At 35.6% G+C, this 15,098-nt stretch overlaps 1 protein-coding gene across 1 annotated transcript in view; it reads left to right on the top strand.

Annotated features, from left to right (window-relative positions):
* LOC118734447 overlaps positions 1-5,447 on the top strand; it is a 55,763-nt gene extending 50,316 nt beyond the window's left edge. The window contains exons 4-11 of the mRNA XM_036464167.1: positions 6-128; positions 260-511; positions 1,504-1,696; positions 1,761-3,045; positions 3,112-3,255; positions 3,317-3,976; positions 4,121-4,352; positions 4,416-5,447. Coding sequence (XP_036320060.1) covers positions 6-128; positions 260-511; positions 1,504-1,696; positions 1,761-3,045; positions 3,112-3,255; positions 3,317-3,976; positions 4,121-4,352; positions 4,416-4,631 — 3,105 coding nt within the window. The 3' untranslated portion in view covers positions 4,632-5,447. The remainder of the gene's footprint in view (positions 1-5; positions 129-259; positions 512-1,503; positions 1,697-1,760; positions 3,046-3,111; positions 3,256-3,316; positions 3,977-4,120; positions 4,353-4,415) is intronic.
* The last annotated feature ends 9,651 nt before the right edge of the window (positions 5,448-15,098 follow it).

Genomic DNA, 15,098 nt, shown 5'->3' on the forward strand with positions numbered 1-15,098 from the left:
TGGTATTTACCATTATAGGAGCGGCTCTGATACTTTTGCTGCAATATTACCTTTATTTACGATTTTCCATACTTCCTGAGGAGAGTGCCGAACAAAAGGATATCAACACAAAGTATTCATTGCCTGCGGTAAGTAGCGTAAAGTAAATGATGAAGAAACAAAAAATTCACACATTTCCTCTTCGAATGGCAAAGGATATTTATACATGTGTGTGTGTGCTTCTTATACATATGTACATTTTCATTGTTACAACTCGCAGACAATTCAGCAGACAGCACGTGCCATAAATCTATTGCCACCTACCGCAACGCCAGCCGGACACACACATACGGGTACACTTGGTGCGACAGATGCAGCGCCTTTAATGTCAATTAATTTTGTGATGCAATTCCTGTTTCATGAATTGAAAAATTCCAGTCGCGTGCGCAAGTGGTTCTATCGTAAGCTATCGCTGGAACTCGATGAGCTGTTGGCGAAAACAACGACTGGCAAATTATTCGATAAGCTGACGGTGAGTTGGCAAATGTCAAATCTGTATATACATACATATATGTTAAAATGGGATAGTAACTAAAAGTTTTAAATTTGTGCATACATGTATACATACATTGGATTGTATCGGTCAACACGCGAATGAACATTATTTAATTATACCCCGCCTAGCTTGAAGTCGTTATATTCGGCATTACAAATCGAAAGCTTCTAAGATAAATCAAAGTGGTGAAAATACTTTTCTACCTCAAAAATTGTATTTTTACAATTCATTTATTTTTACATTTTATATAGCGACCCATTCTAATGTGCGACCAAATTTACGTCACGTCAACTCTTTTCTTAACATGCGAAGTTCCGCTGGTTGTAAATACTAAATTTTGATAGTTCTTTCTGCACTCGGTCTTTCCGTTATGTCCGTGAATTCCCCAACCAACATCTCGTTAAACTTCGAATAGCTTTAAAATGTTATTTCCAATTTTATAAGTAGAAGAAAATGTTTAAATTAACGACGTTCTCCATAGTCTTATCAGTTAATAATCGATTCCAAACTGAGACACATAAGCGCTTGTGGCTCTTTCCATTGGGAGCCGGTGTTCATGGAACACTTTTATTTCCTGAGCAAGTTTGTTTTACTTCCAAACAGCAAGGGGCCGATGTATTCAAATTTTGATTCTGGATGAAAATTTCTCTATGGGGATTCCAACTACGGAGAGTTGGATGGCAGGTATTATACAGGGAACAAAAATAACTGTTATCTCGAATTTACAAATTTACGAGCTTCACTCAGGTGATCGTAGGCATTTTCATATTTTGCCATTCTCTATCAATTCGTTCACTAATAGGGTTAAATCTGCGAACAAGATTTCGCATATCTTCACCGAACTATAAATCCCTAATGAAACTCTGTGGTCTTACATGGCATCTGTATGACGTGTATTTGGCTGATAACTTGGCTATCGCATTTTTATACCCTCCGATGAATTCTGATATGTATTTTTATCACTTTAGATTAAAGAACTGGAACTAGGTGATCAATTTCCAGAGATAAGAACTTTACGTGTACATAATGTGGAATTAGACGATGCCGGTGATCGTATTGAAAATCTCGATCTTCTGCTTGAGATTCATTACACCGGCAATTTTCGCACTTCCATCGATGCTGATATGGTGCTGGGCAAAAAGGGATCACTCACTTTAATTGGTAATTGATAACTTTCTTCTAATATATTCTACTTCTAATCACACATTATTTCTCCTCAATTCAGTGAAACAATTATCAGGCTTGGCACGTCTCCAATTTACGCGCGAACCTTACACCCATTGGTCGCTTAGTTTTCTCGGTGATCCAGAATTGGATTTAGCTGTCGAGTCCAAGTATCAAGGCCGCCAAATGCAATCAAATATAACCAGCCTAATCTCCAATCAGATACGAAAGGCTGTACGCCGCAAACACACGCTCCCCAATTATAAACTACGCTACAAGCCATTCTTCCACAAAACTCCCGAAGAAGACCCTGGTGATGGTGACATACAACCCAACGGCACGTTGGAGGTTAAGGTGTCGGAAATATCGCGACTTATGTGCTCAGAAGCGGGAACTGATATTTACTGTACTTTGACTTTGGCCTCGCTGGCATTTGTCGAGATACGCCAGAAAGATAATCGCAATGTGGTTGTTTCAATGGATGTGGAAATACATAAAGCAAAAAATCAGCAGATTGGCATACTTTTTAGGCAAATACCTGAGATAGGCGTCGAAATTGAAGCAGTGCTACCCAACACGCCCGCTTGCAAGTCGAATTTGCGCCCATGCGACATGTTGATCGCCATCGAAGGCAAGCGTGTACAGACTATCCAGCAGGTGGCGAAAGTTTTCAAGGGTTTACAGGCCTCAGCCTTCAGGCTGCGCATTGAGCGCATCATACCGGGTATCATAAGAAACGATGCCATTTTGGAAGATCTTGAATTATACGAAGACTTGGGAGATGCGCATACGGGCTATGGTGGGGTTAGGGCATCAATTGAGATGGATTTTGGAGGGAAGCAGTCAATCTCGCGTCCAGGCACAGGTGAAAGGGGTACCTCCAGCGAGTCTAGCCTTGGCAGTACACCAACTAATTCACCTAAGAAAACAAAGCTTATTACAAAGGCATTAAGGAAAACTATAAGTCGCGAGAGTAGTGAACAAAGCAAAGAAAAAGAGGAAGACTATAAGGCTAGGTGCAAGATGTTGGCGAAACTGGAAGAGAAATCCCGTGGTTCGCCGAAAACTATGGGAGATGGCATGAGCGAGCTAGAGCACTACTATCAGCATTCGACGGTGGATTGCAGCATCAATCGCCTCATCCACATGGATGACGTGGGCCTTTTCAAATTGGATGAGAATTCACGTTTCCTAAATATTGGCGTTTATCTGAAATGTGCCGGTGACAGTTTGTTGCTAGGCTTTGTGAATATAGCAGTGGGACAGATTTTAGCTGAATGCTGTGAGACAAGCTTGGTGCAGTGCTGGAAGAAATTCGAACTCAGTCCGCCCATGCCGCAGGATTTGTGAGCTATTTCTCGATGAACGTTTGTTATTGAAAATTAATAAGAATTTTTTTACATACTTTGCAGAAAAACTCACAAACTATCTAGTCAATCAGGCTTCAATGCAGACTTGTGTTTTGGCGATATGCTTCTCGCCTTTACATGGGATGGTAATCCAAATCTGCAACTCGGTGAAACAGCAACAAAACAGATGGCTAAGTCCAAAAGCAAGTGAGTAAACTATAATCTTCGCTTCAAATGAAAAAAATTTGAAAACTTTTATTTCGTCTAGGAACAATATTGCTGCTGAGAAAATAGACAATGACAGTGGCATCTTTGACACCAATTCCATACGCTCCACTCCCAGTTCCAGTTCGCTAACGCCAGCTACGCAAACAATTTCAAGTCAGCGCGCACATAATTTTGTCCGCACGCACTTTCAGCGTGCTACACAATGCGATTTCTGCGGCAAGAAAATATGGCTAAAAGATGCGGTACAGTGTAGCGAATGCACAATGTGTTGCCACAAAAAGTGTATAACGAAATGTCAGAATGCAACGGTCTGTGGACCGGTCGATTGTTCGACGGTGCTGCAGCAAAGGCAACCCTCAATTTCTAGCGCTACTCCAGAGTTTACCGTTACCGATGCTGATGCGCTTGATGCTTCCGAAGGCGAAGAGGCCATGCCATCAGCGGACAGTGAGGAGGTTGCGGAAACTACGTATATTAAAGCGCCACCAACGCCGAGCCTCGAGGTCCATCGGTCAAGTCTGACGGGACTATTAGCACAAGGTATTAAGCGGGTGAATTCGGCTAATAATCTCGCCATACCTGGAATTGTATCCTCTTTGGCTGGCAGTGGCGGAAGCAGTGGTGGTAGTAGCGGAACGGGAGGAGGCATGGCAGCTGTGGCGAGGAGTTTACCACCCAGTCCGCAACGCTCCCCTTCACGGTGAGTTGAAAATACAAAGCTTTGTGGATCCGTATTCAAACACGATGCTTATTTAACTTGAATTCTGGAGCCTACCTGCTAAAATGTTTTAATTTTATTAAGAAGAGATTTAGATATGTTAAAATAAAATTATTTTTTGTTCAGAAAATCATCGCTAGTTTCCAATCCATTTGCCACCTTCGAAGTGGTCACACAGCGCTTAGAGGCTATACCCACAGACGCCTCGCAACTCAGCTTTGAGCAAATAAACGCCATCAGTGAGCCGATAATGGGCATTTCCAAAGATGACGACGTTATGACTTTAGCTAAAAACGCTAGCAGAAATCTTTATAGTGAAGTAATTGGCGCAGAACGTGTGGAAAAAATTAATCTTTTGGTAAGTGCGAAAAAAACCAAAAAATTATGGCAAACTACAATTTACCATTTGCTCTCTCCTCAGCTAAGCAAACTTCGCTTGGCCTTGGACAGTGAAACGGCCATGTATTCCAGCTTGGCATTAGCCAATACAACGAAAGCAGAGAATGCGGATGCGAGCAGCACAGCTTCAAAATCCACAACACTAGGCAAATCGGAAGAGCGTGTCCAAGCGCTTAGCGTAATAATGCTATATCTATGCACTGGGCTGCAGCATGCACAGGGCGTCGAGATGCGTTAAAATGCGTTAAAATTCACTGCAATTTTAAACGAAAATGCTTTCGAGAAAAAAATTTCTGGCGAACAAGTAAATACTAGATGGAAAATTAATAAAAACAAAAAACAAACCGAACACTGAACTGAAGGCTGAAGTATTTATAAAAGTGGAATTTTAAAGTAGCGCTTAAAAAACCTCAACCGACTCTTTTAGAGAAAAAAATACAATCCATTGCAAGTAGTGAAGTAAAAATTTTTTTTTTTTAATAAACTTAAATATTTTATTGTATGTAGAAACTTACACCAGAAGGTGCTTTAAACTAAAATTTTGGTAATTTTAAAAGTTCAGAAGTTATAAGTTGAAAGTGCATATGCATGAACATACATACATAAAGGCAAAGCGAATGCATCGACTGGAAAGTATAAGGATGCACAATAAAAAATAGCGTTGTAATAATTGTGGTTTTACGATATTGGCGACATTGGAGCTGTGTAGCGTAACTGATAGTATTCGTGTGTAATCAAAGTTTATAAGATTATCATAAAAGAGGAAATTAAAAATGCTTATTAAAAAAATTTAAAGGCAAGCTTTTTTTCCCAGTAACCTAAAAAATCAAAAAGCTTTTTCTTAGCTTACTCCTTTTTAAAAAGTAAAAAGCACCCATTTTGCTTGTATTTTGGTATATGCATACCAGTGCACATCGTATTATATATAGATACATAGTTATATAGGTACAAACGAATATAATTGCAGTGGTTAATGTTTATTTGAAGCAAATGTAATCATTTAAAGTATTTCCTAGTTATAAAATACTTTTGTGTGTATTTATAGGCTGAAAAATATTGCATCGAAATTTTATACGTGAAGGAATCTTTAATGTAATATTTTGATTAACATTTCATTTCATCAAGCACAAAAAATATTTACATAATTTGTATTGATTTGTAGTTTGTTTAACTTTATTTTTGATATTTTTTTAATTTTATTTATTTGTTTATTTATTTTTGGCGTAAAAGTATTAGAATAAAAATTGTTGCATATATTGTGAAAAATTTGCTATGCCAATACTTTGTTCCGGCAGTGTATGTAAATGAGTTTTTCGTTTTTCTTGAGAGCTGGAAACAGCCATTTAAAGTGAATTTTTGTAGAAAAGTAAACTCTTTTTGTTTGGGAAGCAGATGTTGTAGTTTTTTTTTGGCTATTTTTCAACGGTTCACAAATTCGAATCCACGGAGCAGACCCATTTAGTTATATGTAGGTATACAGAATAATTTTTTTACAAAGATTTGTCAATCTTCTTGGATGCGACATTGAAATTCAAATATTTCCACTACCTTGAGAATTACTCTTAAATAGGAGATGATTGTTGTTATTAGCCTGGTATGGTAATTTCAAAAATCATTTGGCCTATAACAAAGTTTTTAAAGCAGTGCGAAAATTCTGAGCCAGCTAATTTCTTGATTCTGGGCTGATATGCAAACGTCCACCGGTACTAAGAGAGGGGTCTCGTCTTTTACACAGGGGTTTTCTATAACAGTAAAAGCTATCGAATTCCCGTTTTACTGTTTGTATATGTTCTAACATATATTTATATCAAAATTTAGCAAGATGTAGACCTAAATTTTACGGAGCAGTCACACACTGTGGATCTTATATTTCATAGTCTATCTCGCAGTCCTATCTATCTAGGATAAACGCGTGGTCACTACCCGCAGACCACTAAGTCACAAATGTAAATTATACTTGTATCAGATTCCATAGCGTATCCAGAAACCCTTAATATGCACACTATAGGTTCATCTGCTTAGGCTATACATGTATATCTCGAAAGCTTCCTTCCCCATCAGCTTCTCTAGCTTGTTCTGTTGGATAGAATAACTGCGCCACGGCCGGTAGAACGGTTTTTTGAAGCGCTGCGATCTCTACAAAGGCCGTCAATGAGAAAATGACACGCAACATTGTTGAAACAGATCTACCTGAAGTGTCTCCAATATGGTGATTTGTATGAAATCTTTGGCATATAAGCCCCCAAAGTTACTCTCCAAGTACAGCAAATATACGCACATAGGCAGGTAAATTTGTAAAATAAGCGCAAAGAATTACTTTAAGCATTTTCAATAGGTAACTATGCATTACATTCGATACCTAGCATTGCAATTGAGCCAATCAATTTACGTGCAAATAATTTGCTATCTGTCTTACTCGCAAAAAACTGTTCTTGTAAGCAATTTACCTTATATCTTTCTTGCAGGGAATCTAAAGTTTATTTGTGTAAGATTTGAGCGCTGACATTTAAAGTGAATATGCACCGACTTCCTTCCACTTTACATATTTACATCAGCACGATAACTGATCATTTGATTTGCTTATTGCCTGAAAGTAGGCAATGATTTTATTTTGTAGAGTTAAGCTAATTTATCAAATCTCCAAAAAAGCTTTCAGATTGCGAGCAAATTGTGGAATTTACTCTTTTTGTTTGACTTACCATAAATTGTTGTAAGCGGAAGTTGTTTTGTACGTAGGAATATTTTTCCATATATGTACATAAGTATTTGCTGAAATTATCTAAACTTGTAGTAGGAAGAGAAAATCTTAAAATAAATGGAAAATCAGAAATAAGATTTTGATCAAAATGTCAAAATGTTTTGCATGTACATATGTTTGTATTTTTTATACATAGTACAAACATAAATATCGCACACGATCTTCAAAGGTGACACAAGTCAAAATCGCATGCTAATAATATGATATAATAAAAAATTGCTCCAGCTTTTGCCGAAAGAAAAATAAAAGCTCTATGTACATTTCTAGCGCATAGTTTCAAAAATGCCAAATTTTGAGTTGTGTCACTTTTGAAGATCGTATGCATTATATATATTAGACTGTGTCAAATAAAACGAATGTCGGTAACAAAAAAATAATTGTGAAAAAATGTCAGCGCCATTACCATTTTTTTAAAAACAAGAATTTTTATTAAAAAACCTTTTCCTCAACTTTTTTTTTTCAACAAGCAGTTAAATATAACAAATAAAAACAAACAACCAGGGCTGCCAATTTAGCTCTTTTCCAGTCAATTCTGGCTTTATCGAAGTTCATTTATTCATTTTATTGGATTTGTCTTAAAAAGCGATCCAAATAAAATTTTATGCCACTCGGGCCACGGCAACCCCTGCCGACTTGCAATCAAAGTAACCAGAATAATCTTTGTGCAGTTCGCGTGTTTTATTAACTTACTCATTTTACTTCTACATAACGCGGTATTACTATGCTCCCTACAATATTAGGGCATAATATTAAGTAAATCTGCGTAGGACTTTTTCCAAAAGACTATGAGTAACAATATATTTCCAAATGTTTACACAAAATATAGAGATATGGGTATCAAATGAAAGAAGAATTCGAAACAAGATTAACTATAACTTTTGTTTTCAACTATTCTTTTGGAACATGTCAAAAATGTCCTTTGAAAATATTATCCTTCAAAATAAAGATTGTCGAAATTTTTTTTTTTAATTTCAGATTATGTTGTGCTATATTAAATTCATAAATTTCGATTTGAATTGCATAAAAATTTCATTAATTTGCCAATGCACTTTGTATGTACTGCTGAATGTACTAAAAGCTACAAACTACTAAATACTACAAAATGTTAAATGTACAATAAATCAGAGTTGTTGTGTATTATTATTATTCAATGTTTACGAATAAAAAATGTACGTCGCAAATATATTCCTAATAAAAAGGGTATTAATAACACATAATAAATGTATGTATGTATGAGTATTATGAGTAGAAAGAAAATCGAATTAGACGATGACTATGTACAATGTCACACCAATATTTTATTTTATTGTTAAATTTTAATGACTTATAAGCGTGTAAGAAATTTTTAATAAATTAAATAACATTAAAAAAATTTACAAATTTTTTTAAATTCTATCAATCTAGCATTTACCATTTACCATTCATATTTGCGCATTTGTTTTTAGCTGCGTCAGCATGTGCGTAGTTGCTAATTATTTTTACTGCCGTCAGGAAAATCAAAGCTCGAAAGCAAAGGTCCTTGCGCAACGCACAAAAGTAGCGCTCTTTCGCTCAGCACGCGTTCAACGACAGATTTCGTCCATGCCCACGCAGATCAAAGCACTATATGTATATATGTAGATATATACTTACAGATATGTGCAATAGAGCAGAGTACTTTGTTCGGAGCAAAATATTCGAATTCGATTAATTCTAAGAAAAAATTGCGAACAAGTTTTGTATGTACCAAAAATTAAAATGCAGTACATATATTGTAAATTTTTGCGAAATTTAATTTTTATTATACCAAAAAAATTTTTACGAAATGAACAAGCATAACGAACTTGTGAAGTAGTTTCTTAAATATGAAGAAAACACAAAATTCTCTAATTGAAAACTAATTTCGTTTAGAAAAAATTATTATTTTTTTTTTAATTTTTCTTTTAAAAATTGGGAGCGTCAATCGTCATTTTTGGTACATATAGTTTTTCGAAACTAAATTACTCCGCCCTAATGTACACATATTGATGTTTGTAGTGTCGTAAAAATGTTTACAATTAAAAATTATTTACTCAGAAATCAAAAAAAAAAAAAAAACACAGCAAAGCAAGTGCGCATAAATACATTTGACCGAGTCACGGCGCGATGGAAATTTTAATATGTAATTTTTTGCTTCACTATATACTTCAAGTCGCATGTGGAAAATCTTGCGCACATGCCGCCACGGCGATGCCTATATGGCTCACTGGCATTTTGCCAATCTGTATTTCGTTTTCTTTGTAAGTTCTTAAATATTTCCGCAGACGTTCATATGTAGTTATGTACAATAGATGTGAAGCTGACGCAGCGGCCAGGGAACAATGGACAAAAGTTCAATAAATCCTTGAGAAAATTATGGCTCTAAAAAAGAGCAAGTGGAATATGGATATAAATGTTGGTACATACGCATGTGTGAGGGGCATTTGTTTAAAAATAACAAAAGCTTATTTTCACAGAAATTTAATTATATATACATCCTTTATTATATATAACTTCATTTAGTTTATAACTTTGCGCAGTTCTTAATTAACAACTTAATATATTTGCCTCATTTTGTGAAGCAGTTACTACAATATGGTAAATATGGCCTATCTGCAGTTTTCCGAAAAGTGAGATTCCTATATAAAAATTCACCTTAGACTTAACTGTCATCGATGATGTTTATGCTTTATGTTTTTTTTTTAAGAATTAACTAATGAATTTCAAAGTTGGAACAGCATTCAACGATGACAGTTAAGTCTCAGATGGGTTTGAACAGCAAAAACTAGTTTTTGTGAAAACTGCAGATAGGTCGTATTAAATATAAGCCCTCGCTATGTACATACACACATATATATGTACGATGTGTGGTACGTGTGTGCATTAGACTGCATCACTCCCCATACGAAAAAAATCGGTACTATTTTTCCATTGGAATTATAAAATCTATTATATTTTAAGACGTCCACCAAAATATTTCGAAAAAATATTAAGATTTAAGTGAGCTGGACCAATTTAAAAATACCTCCAAAAATTGAGTTTTTTATGAATAAAAATAGCTTCTTAAGATTTTTTTTGGAAAAATCCCATCAAATGACAAAACGGTTAAAGCTTAAAAAATTTGCATAAAAATAAAATGTTTTGTCATCTGAGGGGACTTTTTTCAAAAAGTTCTTTACGAAACTATTTTTATTCATAAAAAACTCAATTTTTGGAGGCATTTTTAAATCGGTCCAGCTCACTTAAATCTTAATATTTTTCCCAAATATTTTGGTGTACGTCTTAAAATATAATAAATTTTGTAATCCCGGCGGAAAAACCGCAACTTTTTTTGGTGATGCAGTCTAATGTGCATACACATTTATTTTCAAAACAGATTTTTTCCCAAAATGTATTCAATTTGCTTTGAAGTGTCAAGCCGCTTGCCAAGTGTCTTATCTAAATTTAGTTTGATTCATTGGCACTAACGCACTGTTAAGTAATTACATTCACTTACACGTACACATGTATGTATGTATGTAAATGCATATGTATGTGTTTGCCCAAATTTGCGTAATTTTTGCGCTATGAGTCCACTGCTAAATCTAGGTGAAACAGTCCTGCTTAGAAAATCAAACTAATGTTGAATGGCGGAAATTGATTTTGAAAACTATTTCGTTTTTTCATCTCAATTTAATTGAGATTTGTCGGAAGTGCGTATGCACACTCCACGTGAGATGGCTGGAAACATTCCTCCGGCTATAGTGCCGGCAACTGGTAGTCTGTCGGGGTGAAGAAAATTTTAGGAGAGCAGAAGTTGATATTAGAACTCAATCGGGATAATACGTCTGACAGTGGGCTCCCATCCATAGATAACCCCAACTCCAAGAAGGAACACCTTATGCCACGGTATGCTTGGTCAGGGGAGTGTCGACTAGTGATGGCAAAAAAAAATTAATAATCGATTAATCGGTTAATTGATTAATCGAAAGCATTCGATTAATAATTGCAATTAATCGTAAGAAATTAACCGATTATTCGGTAATTTCAATTAAAATCCAAAATTAATAAAAACCATTTATAAGTTATAAAAACTGACTTACACTCCGTGTCAAAATTATAGCACACGACAAGATTTTTTTTTTGTTATTTAATTGTAGTTATTTTTTCCAATAAAGCTTATTCTTTAACAAAAAACGTATAAATATAAATATATCAAACTTTGAGCAATATTAAAAAAGAAATCAACAAAAAATTCCAGCTTTTTAATTAGATTTCTTAGAAAGATTTTCCGTATGCAGTTTTGTAGCCGCTCATTAAATTTTTATATAAAAAATTCCAAGACTGAAGTATATGGCACTTACCGCTGATTTTTGGTATTTTTGGTTGGTTATTTTCTTCCATATGAAAAGAAGAAAATGCGCAACACTGAATTCGGAAAATAAAATGAAAATATGTGCATACCCGGGTTGTCACTAGTGCTAGTATGCCTGACTCTGTGATAGGGTTAACCGCGGTGTACGTACCCATTTAGGATATTGAAAAAATAACAACTTTTCATAAAAAAAAATACAAATGATTACGATTACACCCTAAAATCATTGCTCAAGCCTCCGTGGCAGGATGATTCCGGCTGTGTAAACTATCAGTAGACTGCCTACGATTATCTTCGTCGGAGCCATTCGACTACTTAGAGATGTTGTATTGGAAGCCATGGCACCTCCGAGATAAGCCTGCTTAGCAGACACTCCGGTACTAGTTGCTGGACGTTCGACGAGCTCAACTGTTAGCGGTCTAGGGTCCGAAGGCCCTTCGTTTTCAGAGACAGAGTGGGCTCGGCAAAACTTTGCAAGAAGTCAATAAAAACCCAACTGTTGAAGCTTCCGCTTCAAGATACGGAATTTTATGAACGCCCTAATGCTCATCTCATTCTTATTTCACTGCTTTTTAGCTTCCTTCACGAGCTGCACCCTTATTGCTTTACAGTCCATGAGCGCGGAAGGAGTTGACGTCGTTACGCATTTTTACATAACATGCATTTGTATGTAACGGGTGGTCCAGAGGTTTGATATCACACGATCACATAGTATTGGCAATATTGGTCCGGGAAGGTTTAGGGCGCTCAACACCAGAAGCAAACCTAGCAAAGACGCTCTAAAAATTGCCAACAGAAGTTAATATTCTACATAGAAGTTGACCCGGGTTCGCTTGGAGCAGAAATCACCTCGGGACCCTGCTACAAAAAAGCATCGACAGTCCCTTGACGCAGGGGGGGGGGGGTGTGGTTAGCATTGTTGAGCACCGTCAACAAAACGCTTGAACCGGAGCTATCGGCATATCTTTAAAAAACGATTATCGACATCAGAACTGAGCAATCCGGGCTAACGTAGTGCCGGAAATCGAGATATGAGTGGCTTCTCGTCATCTGCTCGAATGCCCAAACGACCTGTCTACGACGGTACTCCGAAAACGTCAAAACCAAGTGCGATCTTGAGGTGCCACTCGTTGAGGAAAGTAATTTCCTTTATACTCGAGCAATCCGGGGTTACTCTGCCCAAAAGCATCCACTTCTTGAATGAGGAAGTACTAGCTATCATCGCACTTCAGAACGATCTCTCAACCAGGAGGTGGAAGTGTGATCGTTAAAAGTTATTAACAAATAATTTATATGTTATTTATACTAAGATTGTTTTGATTGTAATCCCTCGTCCGGTCGGTACAAAAATTAGTGTAGGACGGTTTTCGGAGAAATTTTTCAAAAAAAACCAAGATCGGAACAGGAATGTTAATTTTGGAAAAAACCTACTCCAGCGCCACCTGGTTGGTTAATCTTTTGCAAAATAATTTTTTTAACGCAACGAATAAGAGCAAAATCGAAAAATAAACACTCAACTTCAGCGCCACATAGATTTTGTGTTCTTCCAGACCATATTTTGAAGCAGTTTTGCACTAACACAAACAACTTAGATACTAAGCAAATCTTGCTAGTATCCGCATAGGCTAACCGAGTCAAATTTTGTTATGTAGGGTAATTTTAGGCGCCGGAAAGTGAAATGTTTCTACTATACATAAATTCTACAAAAGGTGACTAGGGCTCGATATGAGGGTAGCCAACTCATTTTTGCGAATTCCCCGATTTCGACAAAGAAATTCCCCGATATTCCCCGAATCTTCGTAAAATTCCCCAACCAGATATATCGCCTTATTTAAGAAAATAAATAATTGTATGTATTTTGATATATTGCTGGTCTCTCTGTTTATTTTATTTTTGAATGTAATTCATCTATGTATTCATAACCCAAATCAAACTTTTATAAAGTTAGTTGACAAATAAAGAATTATATGTACATAACATTTACATACATATAGTGGTCGAAAAAAATTTAGTCGACCCAAATTTTTACTAGTTTTCACAAATATTTTTGTTTGTTATTTAATTTGAGTTATTTTTTTTTTTTAATATAGTTCTTTCTTTAACAAAGTCTGTACAAATCCAATTTCAAAATGTGTGCAATATTTAAAAAAAAATTCAAAAAACTATCGTAAAAATTTGAAGCTTTTTAATAAGTTTTTGTAGAAAGATTTATTAAAGTTTTGTAGCCCACTCATTTAAGTATAATAAAGTGCAAGTTTAAAGTAGAGGTGCCAGATAGAAATAAAAAAAATCGGTTTTTCGTTTCGAATCGAAATAAAAATAATCGATGCTGAAAGAAAGCGTCAAAAAATAAATCGATCTCCCATAATTTTTTTCCAAAAAGAGTAATTAAGGAGTGCAACATATTTGTGAAAATTTTCATAAACTTTTGAATTCTAATTTTTGAAGCTTTTGTTGTAGTATTAGCCATAATTTTATATAGAGTTATTTCCAAGAGGCTTTCCTGGGAAGCCTATAGTCAGAGAAGAAAGGAAGGCAGGTTATTGAAGTCCTTGGTCTTTGCTCTCTCAAGTTAAAGGAAGGCTACCAGCTACAATTCAAATTTTCTTCAAAATTTCATAGATTTTCTAAGGTAAACCGTAGATCAATATGTATCCACTGGGGAAAATCGAATATTTTGAATCGATTGACGGATCGAATCGGAACTACAAAAACGATAAAGCATCGAATCGGAAGGGCTCGATTAATCGAACTACGATTTAAAAATAGCATCTATGTATAGTTTAAAGTGGCTAAAAATTTTCGTTTTAGATTTTTTGCCCCCAAAGGTGTTGCGGTTTTCTTCCATGTAAAAATACTAAATTGTGTTTATTCGTTATCTGAAGGAAAATGCGACAAAGAAAATTTAAACAAATCAATCATAAACAGTACTTTTAGTTGCAGTTGCATTGGTTATGCAACTTTTTTAACTAATTATAAATTAGTGAAGCAAAAAAGAAAAAATTTAGTTGACACCTAATTCCACACAAAAAAGCAGTTCATCCCCCGATTATCCACCAAAACCTAAAGTCCCCACCAAAAATTGTCCTTTCCCCGATTCCCCACGCAAATTGAAATTCCCCGCAAATCAGCGAACTCCCCACGAGTTGGCTTCCCTGATATGTCTCAAAACGGAGCTTAAGCTCACAAAATTGAGCTTTATACGCTAACCAAATCTGCCATACAATTCAGTGAGGTTGGATAGAACACCAGCGTAAAATGCAATGAGAACCGACGTAAAACAAAGCAGAGTCATTCTCCGCAGATAAACTTTAAGTGCGAAAATTCGTAGAAAAACAAAAACAGCAATAATTCGTTGACTCGTAATCGTTTCTTTTATTTTATTTCTGATTTTATCTTTATGTACATAAATAATTTTTGTTTTTGTTTTGATCTTAGTTCATTGCTTATATGCGGCGTAAATACGTACATAAATATGTATGTTTGTCTGTACGTAAATAAGTACAAAGCGAGCGTTGATACTGCTTAAAAGAAAATGCTTAAAAATAAGTGTGTGTGTGTGTGTGTGTGTGTGTGTGTGTGTGTGTGTGTGTGTG

Source organism: Rhagoletis pomonella, unplaced genomic scaffold (assembly GCF_013731165.1).
Source record: "Rhagoletis pomonella isolate Grant_MI unplaced genomic scaffold, Rhpom_1.0 Rhpom_scaffold_00002, whole genome shotgun sequence".
Classification (NCBI taxonomy): Eukaryota; Metazoa; Arthropoda; class Insecta; order Diptera; family Tephritidae; genus Rhagoletis; species Rhagoletis pomonella.